Genomic DNA, 19,252 nt, shown 5'->3' on the forward strand with positions numbered 1-19,252 from the left:
TTTAGGACCCGAAGTACACATTTTTTCTTCATAGTATGATTTTCTCAAGTGCAATTGTCAGTGATTGCTTGTCTTTTTCTTGAGAAATGAAGCAGAAGAGCTTGTTTTACCCAATTAGAAAGCATTTCAGAATTGTGTCAATCTATTCCTCTCTCTCTCTCTCTCTCTCTCTCTCTCTCTCTCTCTCTTCCTCTCTGTCCCCCATCTCTCTCTCTCTCTCTCTCTCCCCCCCACCCTCAGGGCTGTTTTTTGTCATTCTTGCTGAACTTGTCGCTGAGTTGTTGTATGAGGTCGGCCAGTTCTCCAGTGGCCTGAGATTTCTCTTCCAGCAGCTCATAGCGAAGACTGGAGATATCCTGCTTTATCTCCTTCAGCTCACCTACAAGACAAATACACACTATTACACTCAAACATACACTCATGTATATAAACTGCAAACATACTGTATGCTGCATACACAAGTACATTACAAATAAATACACACACACACACAGACACACACACACACACAGGATGCTTTGAATTTCAGAGAACAAGGATTAAATATAAGTATAAGCTTTTGGAATTTATTTCTTTATTTCACCAACATCTTTCATTTTGTAGTGACCAGAGCTTTGTAACATAGCAGCTTTGCTTATCACAAAAAAATCAGTGTTTGGATTTATGTAATACATTTGATTACAAAAAAAAGTGACACAAGATTATTGTTATTGTATGTACCTCTTGTATCTCATTATAAGATTATACAATTTCTTTATCTTGGGAGTTTGTGCGTTTTCTAGCAAGGAGAGTTCACCTGCGCATTGTGGTGTGTCTGTATGCTACACACACATGAAAACACACACACACACGGGTGCGCACACACACACAAACACACACACAACAATTGACATGCTAGTAATTGAAAAAGACACTTAAGCAAACGAGATTTTTACCTTCATTAACTTCATCATTCTCCCTGTCGACCTGCGCCTTTAGAACATACCTCTTTATAAGACGCTTCATAATCTTCTGTTAGAGAGCAAGAGAGAGAGAGAGAGTGTTAGAGAGAGGGGGAGAGAGAGAGTGTTAGAGAGAGGGGGAGAGAGAGAGTGTTAGAGAGAGGGAGAGAAAGAGTGTCAGAGAGAGGGAGAGAGAGAGTTAGAGAGAGAGGGAGAAAGAGAGAGTTAGAGAGAGAAAGAAAGACACACACAGAGAGAGAGAGAGAGAGAGAGAGAGAGGGAGAAAGAGAGAGTTAGAGAGAGAAAGAAAGACACACACAGAGAGAGAGAGAGAGAGAGAGAGAGAGAGAGAGAGAGAGAGAGAACCTGTGCCTTTCGATTGTCAGTTGTCTCAATACAGCATAATAGTGCAAGATATTATTATCTCTTAACAAGAGATAATACACACACACATACACACTCACACACACACACACACACCACAGACAACACAAATGTCCAATATATATCCTTATAGTTATATAAGACTTTTATAGCTATTGTGGTTCCTCTGTCTAGGAACAACTGAGTGAACCTGGGAAGAACATTTAACATTGAAAGAACATCTTATATTCTTTAATACCACATGTTATAGTCGCTCTACTTTAAGAGGAATAAAACCCACAGGACCTGCTGTTGTTCAAGATAATCAGCTTTGCAATGGTAACAGTACCTCAGCTTCATGGGTGTATTGTACCATCTCCAGCATGGATTATTCCCCTTTAACATCATCACCTCCTGCTGTGTTTCATTCCTTATATCTACCTTCTACACTGTAGCAAACTCTGTCACTATCTCATATTTAATCTCATTCCCATGCTATAATATACAAATATATAAAGTATAGGAGCATAATCATTCACCAGCATCACTATTGTCCAACTGCAGCCTCAGGACATTAATCACTTTAATGCCAGCAGCTTGTTTTCATGAAATGAACAAATCCTTTAAGAACAATGTCACTTCCTTATTTAAGAAGTATTTTTCCTATAAAGAATGTTAAGTATATGTTGTATATCCAGTGTATCCTTTATATTTTTCTGTTTGCCTTCATGTTCTCTCTCTCTCTCTCTCTCTCTCTCTCTCTCTCTCTCTCTCTCTCTCTCTCTCTCTCTCTCTCTCCCCTATTTCTTTGTTTGTCTTTCTCTATTCCTGTCCTTTGGCAGTCTTGCTCTCTATCTGTCAATCTTTATCTCTCCATCACCCTTCATTCTTTCTTGCCTATATTTCTTTCTTACATACCTTTCTCTCTGTTTTTCTCTGTCTGACATTTTTTCTCCATCTTTCTAATTTTCTCTTCTCTCTGTGAGACGTCAGACAGTCTCTTCATCCTTTTCTCTCTCTCTCTCTCTCTCTCTCTCTCTCTCTCTCTCTCTCTCTCACTCACTTTGGCTGTCTCTCCTGCTCTTTCCTCTTTCACTGTATATCTCTACTGTAATTCTTTCTCTCTATCTCTCTGTCTGGCTGTCTTTCTCTCTGTACCTGGTAGCGTGTGGGGTTTTTGATGGGTTTCTTCACTGTGTTCTCCTCCCTGATTCTTGAATGAGCTTTGTATCGATCCAGCTAAAGAGAAAGAAAGGCAAGAAACAAAATGTTCAACAAACCAAGCATTCATTAATCATAAACAAAAACTCCTACAGTCTCTCACACCTAACACCATAACAAAAGGTCTACATCTTACTGTCTGTGCTTAAAACATATTCACACACAAACAATTCTAAAGGTTTATTCCAACAGGCACCAGCTGTCATAAAGACCGTATTTGCCTGTTTTGTTGTCAGGCTGAGGAAAGGCAGATTTAGTTAGGTGGTGAGGTCATAGAGATGTGCTACTGCTCCTGGAAGCAAAATGAACCTTATACTTTGATACATGTGGAGAAATAATGTGCGAAATAATGTCTAAGGCACAGCAAGAGCAAGAACAGCAATGATCTGACACCAGTTACATTCTCAGAAGGAGTCATGAATCCAGTTCTATCATCTATCAATTTGTGTCCAAAAAAAAAAAATAAAAAATTGTGATAAAACGTTGCAACTTTGAGCCCCATTTCGATCTAGAGTAAAGCTTTCAACTTCTATACGGAATTCTATAACATAATGTTTCCTCATCAGAGATGTTTCCATGTAGAACTGCTAAAACAGAATTCTGTTTTAAAAATGGTTTATTTGCGTAAATATTCTAAGCAAAACACAGCAGTGAAATTACAATACTTGCATGTATGAAACACAGAAAGAATGAAAGTTTGACGAAACAAAAAATAATTTCATTATTAAAGTCACATGAAATACTTCATGAAATACTTAGGTGTTCTCTGAAAACTAAAAAAGCCATAGTTAAAAGGTTCCAATCTAATTTGTTCAACATTTTAAAGAGACTCCACACAGTATTCTACATCTACAGAGCTGAGAACAGCAGCGGAATATTATTTATTTATTTATTTATTTATTTGATACACCCCAGCATTGAGTTATATGAATTGGAAAGAGAAGTGTTTGTCTAGGTCATATGTAAAATGGATATGCAGCTCTGTAGAGGAGATATGAGCGTTCTGACTCAGTAATATATGATGAGCCCTGAGATGAGATAGTGCTAGAATTGTGCCAGCTCAGAAAAATCAAGAAGAAAAAGAAATAGTTGCTGATTTAATTTTTATATCTGTGCTGTGATGATGAGAGAAGCATAAACCAGCCGGCACATATAGCATTTAGCCTGCTTCCAAACAGATGCCTAATGTTTGTGTGTGTGTGTCTCCTGTTGTCACTCACAAGTGCAGTGCTGTGACAATTGGCTTAACCTAAGAGTATTAAATCTGCCTGACTTTATGTCAAATGTCTCTAATACTTAGTTACAAAAATATTACAGGTGACAGTAATGTATGTATCTACAGATGCAGAATATCTTATGTAAATATATATTAGGGGTGTACCACAATGACAAAATCTGTATCTGTTTAGTGTGCCAAATATCCATATCTTTATTTGTAATTATACTTGACATGGGTGTGGCCTAAATTGATTTTATTTTAATGAAATTTTATCCATGTTCTCCCCGTGCCTCGGGGGTTTCCTCCGGGTACTCCGGTTTCCTCCCCCGGTCCAAAGACATGCATGGTAGGTTGATTGGCATCTCTGGAAAAATTGTCCCTAGTGAGTGAGTGTGTGTGTGTGTGTGTGTGTGTGTGCCCTGCGATGGGTTGGCACTCCGTCCATGGTGTATCCTGCCTTGATGCCCGATGACGCCTGAGATAGGCACAGGATCCCCGTGACCCGAGGTAGTTCGGATAAGCGGTAGAAAATGAATGAATGAATGAATGAAATTTTATCCATAACACTATAGGTTTCTATTTGTTAGAAAAACATATTACAGGAATTATGGAAAAGTTTGACTTTAAAATGTCAAGATACGTACAGTATGCTTGTGTACTGAAGTTAATGCAACAAGTACCTGTGTAATGTATAGGAAGAACAGATAAGTCATTTTTCATTTCTCAAACCTTTGGTCTTGAGTTGAGCATGCCCATCTCCAGCTCGTTGTCATGACGATGACTTTTGGCCTTACAGAGGTGCACGAGACATGCTTTGGTGCGTAAGGCCAGATAGTAGAAGGACTTAGGACTGGGCACCATGTTAAAGGGAGCAGGCAGTGTGCGACCTTCATCAAAATAAGACAACCAGAGTTTAGCACGAGCAAACTTCCACTCAACATCAGCATCCTCCTACAGAGAGAGAGAGAGAGAGAGAGAGAGAGTGAGAGAAATGAGTGAAATCAGTGTAAAGGCAACCATATGTGAGCCATAGCTAATCATGTTTGTAAAGAGCTTAAAGCTGTGACTAATAAAAACACATTTAATGCAACATCACTCATTAATAAAGTATTGATTTTCCTCTGTAAGTAATTCTTTTCTGGCTGATACATTAAAAACAGATTTAATGACTAGGAGGTAACATAAATCACAAGTAAGACCCCCTTTTCATGGGTAGAACAGGACTGTGATATAGGCACTTTCTTGTATTTTAGTGAGCATTGACAAACAGTGGCAAAACTGCAGAAAAAACTAACAATAATCACTGAACATTATCAAGATAAATGGTTAAGTGATTATCAAATCAATTCAACTCTACAGACTCTCATTCCAAAAATCTGAGAGAGACATTTTCATAACGAAGTCTGATTATGTAGACCATTCTCAGGATCTCTCTAATTCATCCTGATGCTTTACTCAAACTCTCATCCTTTTGCTTCTTCATCTGGAACTTTCTATCTGTATGATTCACCTCCTGTAGTTATGGACCTCATGTGGATACTCTAATGATTTGTACTCTCCAAAAACAGCTTATGCCCACCCTGAGTTCACACCGGATGCATCATGTAATTGCCAAGACCTCAGTCAAGCCACATCGGATGCATCACAGCTGTGTTCCTATATGAGCTACTGGCAGGAGGAAGAACAACAGCAAGGATTGATTTTAATCTGTTTTGTCAACTCTAGCATTTGTGTATCCGTTTTGAGCAGGTGAATTAATGCTTCTTTATTAATTAATTAATTAATTCATTTTCTACCGCTTATCCAAACTACCTCGGGTCACGCTGAACTATCTCAGGTGTCATGGGGCATCAAGGCAGGATACACCCTGGACGGAGTGCCAACCCATCACAGGGCACACACACACACTCTCATTCACTCACGCAATCACACACTAGGGACAATTTTCCAAAGATGCCAATCAACCTACCATGCATGTCTTTGGACCGGGGGAGGAAACCGGAGTACCCGGAGGAAACCACAGAGGCACGGGGAGAACATGCAAACTCCACACACACAAGGCGGAGGCGGGAATCAAACCCCCAACCCTGGAGGTGTGAGGCAAACGTGCTAACCACTAAGCCACCGTGCCCCCCTTATTAATTAATTAATAAACATAAATGCTTAAGCTTTAATAATAAAGGAGCACGTCAGAAGTAGTACAATCCCCCAGCAAACCCCCCCCCCCCCCCATTGCACTCTCGGTTTAAATAACTACATTCATCAGAACCTCCTGATCTTCCTGTATAAATGTCTCTCAGTTTGTAATTCACGTTGCCTTTCAAAATTATGTAACAGAATATAAGAACAAGATCAAGGAAATCTCCGAATTCCACCACAGCACATGTACATTCATGTTGATTTTTTTATCATGAAGAGGGCGCTAATGAATGAATGGTGAGAAAGTCTATTAGGGAGTGTCTATAAATGACTGAGATGGCATTCAGATTTGCATCATTGCTTTAGTGGATAATCTCACCCGGATGTTGTAGATATATACCATCTAACTGCTGCTGTAATCATAAAGAACTCACTCTGATTAAACTGTATTGATTCAGTTTTTGTTAGTGCTAGAAATAAACAGCTAACTGCAGGACATCTCACTCACATGTTTGCCTTGAGGATGACAATAACAATTAGTTTAGTGTGATATGTTATTTTATTTCACAATTTTTAATACAGTTGATCAACAAGTGGCTTATTTCAATTTGAAGTCTTAACTAAGTTTGGAGTAAGAAATAATTAGGTCAAATAAATCAGACTATTGTGATTGACTCTATACTATATTTTGACGCAGGGTGATATACAGTATACTAGATAGATAGATAGATAGATAGATAGATAGATAGATAGATAGATAGATAGATAGATAGATAGATAGATAGATAGATAGATAGATATGTTAATGTTGCTGATAAACACACATATCAATATGATATATATATATGGTCTTACACAACATGTGTAATGTTAAGTTTAAATAAATAACTAAGGAAGGAAGGAAGGAAGGAAGGAAGAGAGGAAGAAAGAGCCTAAAAGTTATAAATAAGTAATAACTTATATAAATATAAAAAATAAAGTTATAAATAAACGCACAACACAGACAGAGCTCCTGGACAAGCTGCCACTCCTGTCGGCGATTTACATTTTTATATATGTTACAGTATTTATCGCAATTGAAAAAATTAAATTCATGCCATCTAAATACTGATATTTAAATACTGATTATGTGAATGCACTACTTGGGATGCTGTAATGATTGCCAGTGGCATTTTGAACCAGTGTGGGTTTAAAATGCCAGATTGTCGCTCCACTCAGTTCAGCAGAGACACTTCATCATTTCTGACCATGTAAAGCAAATTGGCTTGTGCTCAATACAGTCAACAATATGCTCAATGCACAAAAACAGAGCCTTTAATATGATATTAATGATGATATTAGTTACTGCCAACTGAATTCTCACCTCTATTTCCTGGTAGGAGCTGTTTATCATTGCTATGAGCATGTTGAGCAGCACCACCACCATGGTCACGTTATACACTCCATACAGCACGTAGCCGATGTTCTCGATAAACTTATGGTCGTACTTCAGAACCACTGAGATCACCTCAGACAAGCCAAAAATGGACCAGAACAATGTCTTAAAGCTTTCCTCCACCCTGAAAAACACACAATGAAAGTGATTGATGAGTGTTAATTGCCCTTCTTTCATTTTTTTGTATTTTTCCCCATGTGGACAAGCAAAACTGGTTATTTTCTTTGACAGGGTAAGACCTCATGGAGCATATCTCTTACAAACACTCACTTTCAATTCAGTTTCAAGTAGCTTTAGTGATTTGACTATGTATTGTACAATATTATCAAAATAATGGATCAGGAGAACAAACAGAACAGCAATAACACCATAAAATATTAACATTAACAATAAATCAGTAACAACAGAGAACAATAAATAATAATTACAGCAGAAATATACATAATACCAATATCAGCATTCATAATGAAAATAAATGTCACTCAGAGGAAGTAATTGAGTTTTTAAAGTGTGGAGTGAACATGGGATCAGGCTTCACGACATGCTTTGGAATGACTCAGTCTTGCATTGTGTGTGTGTGTGTATGAGAGAGAGAGAGAGAGAGAGAGAGAGAGAAAGAGAGAGACCCCTTGTATCTCACTGAGCCCCTACTGTACACATGCAGTTACTTAACATTTAAAAAGGGAAAGTTCTAATAGAAGAAACTAACAGAGAATCATTTTTTAAGGATCTTACAAATAAACAGAAACTGTTCAGTAACTGCTTGTATAGTGTTTGGTGGATCTGAATATTTTTCCTGTTCTGAGAACACTGAGTATGAGCCATCAATTAACCTGTCTGTCTGTCTGTCTGTCTGTCTGTCTGTCTGTCTGTCTCGCTCATACACACAGTCTCTCTCTAGATTTCCTTCCTGTAGGTGATTCAGCTTTCTGTAGGGAAGGTATAAATGCAACCACCACAATGACAAGAATCCAATTAATCTGTCTCTTTCTCTGTCTCAGTCTCTCCCCATCTCTCTATTTGACAAGGAGGAATCTGTTATGATCTTCATGCTGTTCTTCTTTTCATTCATCTTTCCCCCGGCAGAGTGATCTGTCTGTCTGATGTGATTTGATGCCGCTGCCCAGAAACAGCAAAACACCACATATATGCACACAAGCACACAGACACCACACACACACACACACACACACATACACACACACACACAAACACACACATTAAACTGCCCAACATAGCATGGCTTACTCCGTGCTTCATCTACCTATAAAAATTACTTCTCATAGCTGAAGAAACACACACACACACACACACACACACATACACACAAAGTTGCCTTACTAGCCTTGTGAGGACCTTCCAATTAATAATCGGGATAATTAAAATTAACACTACACCTAAATCTAAACCTTAAACCTGACAGTTAAAGGGAACTTGTTTTACTCTTAGAAGTTTTGAGATTACCCATGACCATAAAAGCTAGAACCCATGACCGACCATGCCTAGAGGTGCAAATATGAAACATACTAATGACAGTTTTCAATAATAATAAAAGAATATTCTGAAACATTAAGAAGGCTTCATGCTTTAAGGTAAAAAACTCACGTTGTAAAAGGTTTTTGGTCATGACTTGAGACTCTTGATCCTACAGTAGATCTTGAGGGCATTTTGCACTGTGCACTGTGTTCTGTTGTTCTAAACTCTGGATCGAGGAACACTTCACCCAGCTCTGAAGCAGTATTAGCAGTATTGTTAATACTGTGTAATAATACAATGCAGTGCCAAACATGTAACGGGTAAAATGACGCTAGAATGTTACAGCTAGATGCCCAACAGAAACTGGAGATTGCAAGCCTCATATCATGTGACAAGCAACACTTAACATGAACTGCTCTGTATGTGTCAATGTCAGGCAGCAAAACAGTGAACATCACAGAGGTAAGCTAAAAAATTAGAAAGCTGTGAAGGATAACAATACCTGCTAGGGTGCAGAACAGCAGACCTGTCCTTTTTTTATCCAATCACCAATCAAGTTGTTGGTGGCACAAATATGCAAATAAAAGGTTAATCCAGGGTTTAGGGATGCACCGTCAACTTAGGAATACCTAGGATTAATTGTTAACCCTGAGTATATTTTGAACAGTGTGAAACCAGAGGATTCTGTGTACCCTGGGTTTACAATCACCCAATGTTATCTATTGTGTGAAAAACCCTTTCACGTGTTAGTGCCATCAACCGACATGATGTTTTGCGGGTGTTTGATTAAAATCTCACAAAGTGCTGCTATGACACTTATCTAAACGATGAAGGCACAGGAGTACACTGAAACTTATATTACAGCTACAAATAAAACATGAAGGAAATATCCTTATTACCTCGAACTGCCTGTTTTAATGTTTCTGTTTATGCAGTTCCACTTTGTGTACCAGCCCATATCATGCTGACTGATGACTTTAGAACCCTAAATGCACGTCTACGGTTAGCGATTCGCCGTATAATCGACACTGAGAATGTCGTATAATCGACACTGAGAACACGTTATTGCTATTTGCCTGCTACAGAATTCAGAAACAATTTTATTGGGATCATCGCATATAGTGTGTCAAGCAATAGTGTTAAAAGACACAACACGTAAACCTGGGTTTAGTTACACTTCATCTGTAATAATGTTAAAGCTGTTAATACAATAAAGCTGTTAGTACTTGAATATGATGTATAATATTTCTTTATAAATCATTATTATTGTTCAGATAGCATGTATTAAATTTCCATTATTGGATTATTAAAAAGAAGATCTGCATTAGGGAGAGTCATGTTGTTCAATAAGAACTGAGTGAGGCTGCATCTTGTGCACTTTCCTACTCACTCTACCTTTCCTCCTTCTTCTGTTTGGACACAATGAGAGAAGGAATAAGAACCAAAAGGGATTAACATTCGCCTGAACGTTATTTTCCTATATAGAGGGCCTCAAAATAGCTTGTCATTATGCTGAAGATAGAAGATGAAATGTAAATAAATGAATACTTTATATTTGGTCTGTACAGTATTATAAAAATGTGATATTGAAAAATAGGCTCCATCTTTTTATGTGTCTGCTTCTCTCTCTCTCTCTCTCTCTCTCTCTCTCTCTTTCTGACATGTTGAAATATGAATAAATATTAAACAGATTAGTTGTCCATCAGAGCAGTAACCACAATAATAAGAACATCCTCTTGACTGGATGACAGACTGATATCAAGATTTAATTCTATTTGCTTCATCATACACAGCGCTAGATTCATACAAGATTTATTCTTCAAATATCTCATTATCTGACTGTCCATCAGTCTGTTCTATCCTTTTAATACATCTATTTATCCAACAGTCTGTCTGTTTGTCTGTCTGCCTAACTGTCCTTTGGTCTGTCTATTCATTTCTCTATCTATTCCTCCACCCACTGTCTATCTATCTATCTATCTATCTATCCATCCATCCATCCATCCATCCATCCATCCATCCATCCATCCATCCACCCGTAATGACTGGAAACTCAGTGACACTTCTCACACCATGAAATTATATTTCTACGGACTACAGATAGTGTGTGTGTGTCTGTGTGTGTGCACCCAGCTCCCTGAGCCTTTGTCACTTCAGTCATCTGACAAAACCGGTAAAACTAAGCAATTAGTTTGAAATACATTTCACAGACTCAAAGACACCGCATTAACCCTCTGAACGGTTGCTGTCATACTACTGAAATATTCAACTATGCTTCAAAAACTCCCAGTGGGCATCTGTGTGAATAATGAGGTAAAATCCTGATCATTGGTCAAGCTGTTTAAAGAGGTGGTGATATTTAAACATTAAATACAAGAAGAAAAAGAATTACACAATAACAATGAATAATAAAAATGTATGTACTTTTCATAATAAGACATTGTAAAATGATTCATTCTGGAGGAGATTTATTCAGTGTACAAAACTATTTCCTACACTGAATGCTACTAAAAAGAAGACAATATATTCTACAAAATGATATTTTTTAGATTTTGATTTTGCCTAAGGCCCAAAACATGATCTAAAACTGATAAGCAAAGGATCCTTAACATACACATTGTTTTTTAACCATAACAAACCCATATAATCATTGTTAGAGTGAGGGAGTAGTTTAAGATGTAAGGAAGGAGTTTGCAGTGTAAGTGTTTTGTACAATAAAAAATTCAAATGCGTTCATTGGTTCCACATGATTGATTTGACATGACTGATTGCACTGTTACACCATACTTATTTTAATTGCCTAAATTCAGTACTATAATTCTAATTCCCATCAGCGCCAACATCCTCGAGAGATTTTACAGTTTATTTGGTTTCTGTTAAAACTATGTGAATGGATTACTCTCACTCTACATAATTCAATTAGGAATTAGAAACTTGTTGAAATAATTTATTCATTTATTTAGATTTCAAAATTGCTTTGAGAAATGTTTACAATTCCTAATTTGGGCGATCGTCAGGAAGTGGTCTTTTCCTAGCTGCTTTAGTGTAAGTGATAACAGGAACTAGCATGTTTTATGGACATTCTACATCATTAAATGTGATGATAAATTATGTTAATAAAACAGTGTTGTAGCTCTAACTTCAGGAAAAATACTCTTATCTGATCGTTGTGCTGTCGGCCTATTGTTTTTCATTGATTTCAATGAAAAACAATAGCAAACCTGTCTGTCCTGCCTACATACAGTATCTGCTTGCTACTATCTTTCTCTGCAAATCTCATCCTATACTTCTTTATCAACCTCAATATATCAAGCATCTCTCTCCTTTTCTGACTACATGTCTGTCTTCCCAGACACATTAACCTTTTCTCAGCTCTCCTACCAATCTCATTATTTTGGTCTTTAAAGTTGAGATTCTTCCTCCTATAGCACAATCTTCCATCTTTCACAGTGACGTTCTCTCAGTACATCCTTATTTCATCAGCGTTCAGTTTTTCCATTCTCAATTCTATCTTTCAATAGAAAACACAAGACGCTAGGACTCTCTCTCTCTCTCTCTCTCTCTCTCTCTCTCTCTCTCTCTTTCTCTCCCTCTCTCTCTCTCTCTCTCTCTCTCTCTCTCTCTCTCTCACACACACACACACACAGGCACACACTCTTTTCCATTTGCACAGGTTCTAGGCAGATAGCTGGCATTACTACTAACTTCGCCCACACAGACTGGGCAAGACAACACTGATTCCCTCCGTCCCTACTTCTCTCCTCATATCTAAATAACATAAGCCTTTTCTTTCTGTCTGAAGCAGTCTAACAGTGAAATGGATTTTTTTTTATTACCAGTACTTCTTACTTTGTTTTCAAATGTCTATATTACGACAGCCTCTCACATTTTGCAATATTTTCTTGGCTAATGCTTTTTTCTCTTTTATGTCACTGCCTCTTCTGCTAAGCCTCTTACTCATTCACTCCTATTTCCATCTGCCTCTGGCATCACAGCACGTTGGCTGATCTTCGCATTTGCAATTCCCTAACTCCCTTCATCGTCCAACCTATAGAGCAGATCTCCCCATTTAACTCTTTTTTTCTTAGTTCATTGCAATTCATTTCAATTCAACACCAATTAAATTGCTTGTGTAAATCAAAGTTGTACTGAATTACATTACAGTATTAAATCTGTATAGCATTAAATAAATGTTAAAAGAAATTCTATCTATAACAGGCATCAGACTGTGATTCATGAACAATATATTTAGTAAAAATAATAATAACCTGAGTAATTATATCTATTTGTATGTTATTATACAGAGGTGTGATAAATTAATCTTCCCATCAAACTACAATATAATAAAAACGTGTCCAGTGTCTTACATCCTGTCATGAGCGAGTGCAGTGATTTCTTTCCGTTATCAGCTATTGTTTATCAGGTGTACTTATTTCATAGGTCAATGTAGAGGTATAATTATTGACCATTACTCAAAAAAGTACCAGATTTATTTTTAACATTTGGATTTAAAGATTCTATTACCAACATATTGAATGTATAAAAGCAACCCTTACTTATTGACTTCATTTTCATTTACTTAAATAATTCATTTATTTTTACGGCTTTATGTTATTGAGCTCAGGGTCCAACCAGTGACCCTGGAGCTGTGAGGTGATAAAAATAATACATATAATTATGAAGATTGTCTCCTTATCTACCTACAGTAATGTAATCATTGTAGAATGTTACTAAACCATTTCTCCATCATTTTGGGCAAATATATTAATATTCTCTTAAAGCTGAGGTGTCAAAGTACGTTATTGATAAATAAAAAGATTTGTTGTTATTATTTTTGTCATCATTTTGGTTGTTTGACACATGAAGTGTTTTCCCAGACCGCCACATGTGTGGTATATGGTATAGAAATCATTTTCAGCCCGACACAGACACTGAAATATTAGTGATATTGTAGCAGCAATGGTGGGATTTAATAACTACTGTGTATTTCTATTGGCTACTTTATTTCTCACACCATGTTAGCTGACCATACAGATTTGCATTTAGAGACAATAGCTGATCGTTTTAAGTCACGCACAGTGTGTGTACAGTATATACAACATATGATGTTTAATGCCCTAGACAAGATGGTTATAACTGAGTCATGTCACTACCATGTCAGTGTCAGTGTTGAGCTGTGAATGATCCACCTCTCAAGTAATATTTGCTCAGTAGTGATCCTGTGGGGGTCTCTTTCCATTTATTTTCATCTTCCTCTCCATTTTCCTTATTCTGTCTTTGAGTTAGAGGCAAGGCTGATGCATTGTGTACAGTGACAGCCTACAGTCAATAACTGGTAACCTACAAAGCAACATACATCATGCCAATATGCAGTGACTGATGTGTGACAGCGACTCTCATGTACTCTCAACTCTCTTATCAAAGTCAAGTCTTGGAACAGCTTCATGTCACTTCCTTAGTCATAATGCACCAAAACCAGCATCTGCCATATAAATATATGCAAATGTAAATGTAAAAGCATGCATAAGGACCAAAATACATTTATATGCACACACACAATGACAGACATACACATAAAACATAAAATGATTAATCATACTCACAGAAGTATGATTAATGTTAGATAACTGTCTTTTTTAAATATTTTTTTTATTGTTGTTTACTGTTATTTTATGATTTACTGAGTGACCCGAAAGACACCTATAAATAAAATGTATTCTTCTTCTTCTTCTTCTTCTTCTTCTTCTTCTTCTTCTTATTATTATTATTATAAACCGCATCATGCTTTAGAAGCCAAACATCTTTACTTCTTACTGGAGAGCCAAATGAGTTTCTCTATTAGAGAGAGTTCACTAAATGTCTTGTGACAAAGTATTTGTATGTTTAGCAAAGACTGAGAAAGTTTATCTTTGTTCCTCGTACTGTATGTCAGCTTTCTTTACTAATTTATGTGCTTTACTTTCCATTTTTTTGGTGCCTCTCCTCCACAATGCCGGTTTAGATAATGCATAATGTGGTGAGATTGTGGCATAAACTCTATATGCTTTATTTAGGTGAATAAAAGAAACCTAATCTGTAGCAGGGTTCAACAGTCCAAATCACAGGCAGGTTACTGTATGGTAAAGGAGGATTATATATAAAGAATGACAAAATGCAGACAATAGTTGAAAACTAAAATGACCAGGGAAAAGGAACAAAAAGAATTGGATCGAATAATACAAAAAGCATGACAAGTCTTTACAACGCTCCAAAGAAACAGCATAGTATACTTAGATAAAGAACTCAAGGACTAAAACACAATGGGTGAACACAATTGGGGAACTAACCAATGAACAGACAGGTTTGAATTCATACATGTCTGAATTAGAACTCAAGGGCGTGGGGCTCAGTAGCGAAAGCTTTAGAATAATAATTGTTTGGATTGTATTTCAGATTCCAACTCTGCCATACTACCACACAGTTGTGTCCTTGAACAAGACTCTTAACCCCTTATTTCCAACACTGTATTTGCTCAGTTTTATCCTGTCTCAATTGTACAGTAAGTTGCCTTATACAAATTCATATGGGAAACTAAACAGAAGCACAAAGAGAACCCAAAACAAAACATATGAAAGTAGCCATTATTGAACTGGGAAGACATGATATTTATTCATTCAGTATTTGTTCAGGTTTTATTTCTACTTAACATCTCAGAGGGATAATAAATATGGTATGATATTGTGTTTATTCTGAGATGCTTTTCTTCTTACCATGGCTGTAAAGAGTGCTTATATAAATAGCTGTAACCTTTATCATCAAACCCATCTGGCTATTCTCTCTCATTTCCAAGTCATTTCCACACACATTCCTGCCACACATGCTTTTTGTTTTTCACACACTTTTGAGTAAAGCCTGTAGAATGCTGAATTTAGTCTGTAAAATTTCCAGGACACCAGCAGTTTTTGAAATACTCAGTCAGCCCCAGCTGACACCAGCGACCATGTCATGCCAGTTGATGAGAATGTTAACTCAAGTTCTTGCACGATTTTATGCTTATGTTGCTGGCAGGTGATTGTCTGTTTGGATAATTGCTTGAATGAGCAGGGGAACAGTTGTTCCTTATAAAGAGTGGTGTGAGTGTATATTATTAATACCGTACAGAACAATTGTTTTAAGTTTTTAAATGTATGTGTTAAACCTTACATTACTTTACACACTCAGGTACGCAGCCAGTTATATGATTTGATTTTTCTCTCTAAATTAACTGTTAATACTGTATTTTAGGTGAAAAAAAGGCCTCCAGCTACAGAATCTCACACTCTTATTGCCATGGCCTGGGTTCGATTCCCAGACTGGTGTCAGGAGCTACTGGGACAGTTCCCTGCCAGACCACCAGAGGGCGTTACAGGCATTTCATCATAGCTGGCTTTTCTGTTTATGAGTTGTGCTGCACCCTTCATATTGTTCAGCTTTCCTACAATGTCACCTGTTCCCTATTTACCCTAAGGGTACTCTATGTTCCCTATTTTGCCCTATATATACATATGGCTTAGTCAGATACAAAACACAGATCTCCACGGTAAGCTCGATCAAGGGGTCAGTATAGGCTTGAAGCTATCCTACTGGCTCTGTGTTACTGGCTGAGTCCTTCTGTCAGCGGGATCAGGATGCTTCCAGCAAAAATCTCAAGCCAGTCACAAGAGACACCTAAACTACGACAAGGTACGACAAGTCAAAAACAAATGCAGTGCAACAGGTATAAATAGGGGAAGTGGTTAATGATACATAGGGAACAAGTGTGCAGAGGTGGGAAGGGTATAAGGATTGGGCAGGGCAAACAAACATGAAGACACAAAACAAACAACACAAAAAAACAATATTCTTATTAAAGTACACAAGAACTAAGCAACTATTTAAGAAACATAATTATTTAAAAGATGTGCACTAAGTTTTAAGAGAAGCTGAAAGTCTTAAGAGCATAATACAGCTTATTGTGCTTTATAAATCTTGAGAATAAAGTACTTTCACAGTAGGAGGTATCTATAATAAATTCTGGCAGTGGAATGGTATTTGATTCTCCCTGTGTGGACCAATTTCTTTCTGATCCTCTGCATGTACACACCTGATTGTTGTTTCTGTGTGGTGACTATAATTCATACTGTATGAATATAAAGTTCATTGTCGTTCACTCTTTTGGCGTGGGATGTAACAGGTTCTGGCCAAACACACGTTTCATTCCATGTGCACCAGTGATGTCAGGCTCTGTGCTGGTTCCCTCTGCGTTCCCACATCTCACAACTCCCTCACACATTCTTTCTCTTTCTGTCTCTGACTCTCTGTTTGTCTGAGGAAACCATATTCCTACGGTTGTCCATTTTCATAGAATTCTAGAGGATGCTGTGCAGGGTGTGAATACTAATGATCATGACGTGTGCATCTGCACTCGTGGGTTTCTATATTTTGCCGTTTACGTGTGTGAATATGCGTAGGCATAATCCCTGATTTGTCAACATGCTCTAAATGCAAAATGTCCTTTAAGTGTTCTATAAGCTTTCCTTACATGTACTTCCAGAAAACATATTGCACAGAGATTCTAGTACTCACATGCGCACACACTCACACACACACACACACACACACACACACACAAACACACACACAGGAGACAAGATGCTGAAAATAACCTATTTCAATGTCTGTGTGTGTGCTTGTATGTGTGTGTGCTTATATGTGTGTGTGTGCGCCTATGTGTGCGCGTATGTGTATACTCCTACATTTTTAAGCCTACATTTCAACTGCACCCATTCTTTGTTTTTTCATTCTTAAATATAGAGCCTGCAATGCATCTGTGCTACCCAGTCTCTCTCTCTCTCTCTCTCTCTCTCTCTCTCTCTCTCCTCTAGCCAGCACACTCCCCCTCTCTATCCACCTCTCTCTCCTTTCCTTTTTTCCATTCCTTTTTTTCTTGCCTATGCTATTCTAAGGCTGACAGTAGGGTGCTGATGTAAACCTAAAAGCACTGGATTCATTTCTTTTTAACAAGCTTGCTGAGGTACATGTTTCCGGTCAGTCACAACTTGCTGTCTAAGGAAAGAAAACTCCAAGGTCCCAGCACATTATTTGCTTAAATAAACCAAACATTGAAGAAAATATTTTTAACTCCATCACTAGCAACTGAAGAAGACTCCTTATTCCCCCATTCATCCTTATTACCTTTATTACCTCCCTGGTGGCTGAAACTCATTTACTCAATAACGGGTAAGACTAATGAGAAATAGTCAAGAAAAAAGTCTTTATGTTATGAAGCAAAACACCTACAACAGAGCTTTTTGCCTCATTAAATTAAATAAAAATTAATAAATGCAAATTTTGACAAAACATTGCATCTGAATTAAACCATGTTTGAACTCAGTGGATATATAGAAAACAATTATAAAGGAAAAAAATCGGATGTTAATGCATATCTCATAAGAACAGACAAGTAACAGCTTCGCTTCTTTCCTCACACTCTATTTTTAAGCAATGTTAAAGGTCAAATGAAGAAAAAAAAATCATTGTGGGAATAGTGGAGAGTAGTAGAGTAGTGGTATCTGTGAAAACAGGCTAACATGTCAATAATTTAAACTGTAACAAATAACCTTTGGGCTTTACTGCAAAATAAATCTTGGATCTCACTAAAGATCACTAGTTAAAAAATAAATATGCAATTCATTCAGGGTGAATTATTTCCCCTCAAGTATGAAGTGCTAAACAGATGTACAGTTGTTGCTTATAGTCTTCTAACATTAATCTAACAAGGGTAGTAATACCAGTCACAATAAAGATAAAGCTAGATTTGACACTGACACTGTGACTGTACATGAAACTACACATTTGATAATGAGTACAAGTAGAACGTTGTACTTCAGCCCCATAAAACTTGCACCAAAAAAAGGATTTCTATTGCTTTGACCTTCTCATTGGTAAAGGATTAATGGAAATTTATGCAAGTGCGGGGTTAGAAAGAGGCCAAAATTGAGCAAGAATACAAATGCTAATGTTTCAGCTTTAGTGATTCAATGCAAACATCAGAAATAAATCTTGGAAAAAAGCCACATGAGGTGAGATGTGCAGAGAGAGCAGTCTGTCTAAGGAGTGGAGTGAATTTATATATATTTATATATTCTTTCTATCTTTCTTTCTTTCTTTCTTTCTTTCTTTCTTTCTTCCTTCTGATATGATTTTGTATTGTGCTATTTTGTACAATGCTGTGGTAGCTCAGGGGTTAATGCACATGGTTATTGATCTCAGCACAGCATACAGTAGCTCCCATATTTGACCCCTTTAGTAACACCTCTGCTGGGTCACTGTACCCTCTCTGACCCGGCATAAACTGTGGCTAAATTGTGTTGACTTACTCTTTTTAAACCCTGAGTTGATTTTGCCCCTCAATTTGTTGTAATTGTTCTGGATCGCTCAATTCAAGGCATTTTCTTGCTT

General features: G+C 37.2%; 1 protein-coding gene across 1 annotated transcript in view; it reads right to left on the reverse strand.

Annotated features, from left to right (window-relative positions):
• Window positions 1-232: 232 nt before the first annotated feature.
• Window positions 233-19,252, reverse strand: part of trpc7b (transient receptor potential cation channel, subfamily C, member 7b) — a 49,270-nt gene continuing 30,250 nt past the window's right edge. Inside the window, exons 7-11 of the mRNA XM_060886704.1 lie at window positions 7,247-7,442; window positions 4,474-4,695; window positions 2,463-2,543; window positions 936-1,011; window positions 233-379 (exon numbers count right to left, since the gene is read on the reverse strand). Coding sequence (XP_060742687.1) covers window positions 237-379; window positions 936-1,011; window positions 2,463-2,543; window positions 4,474-4,695; window positions 7,247-7,442 — 718 coding nt within the window. The 3' untranslated portion in view covers window positions 233-236. The remainder of the gene's footprint in view (window positions 380-935; window positions 1,012-2,462; window positions 2,544-4,473; window positions 4,696-7,246; window positions 7,443-19,252) is intronic.

This window comes from Tachysurus vachellii, chromosome 14 (assembly GCF_030014155.1).
Source record: "Tachysurus vachellii isolate PV-2020 chromosome 14, HZAU_Pvac_v1, whole genome shotgun sequence".
Classification (NCBI taxonomy): Eukaryota; Metazoa; Chordata; class Actinopteri; order Siluriformes; family Bagridae; genus Tachysurus; species Tachysurus vachellii.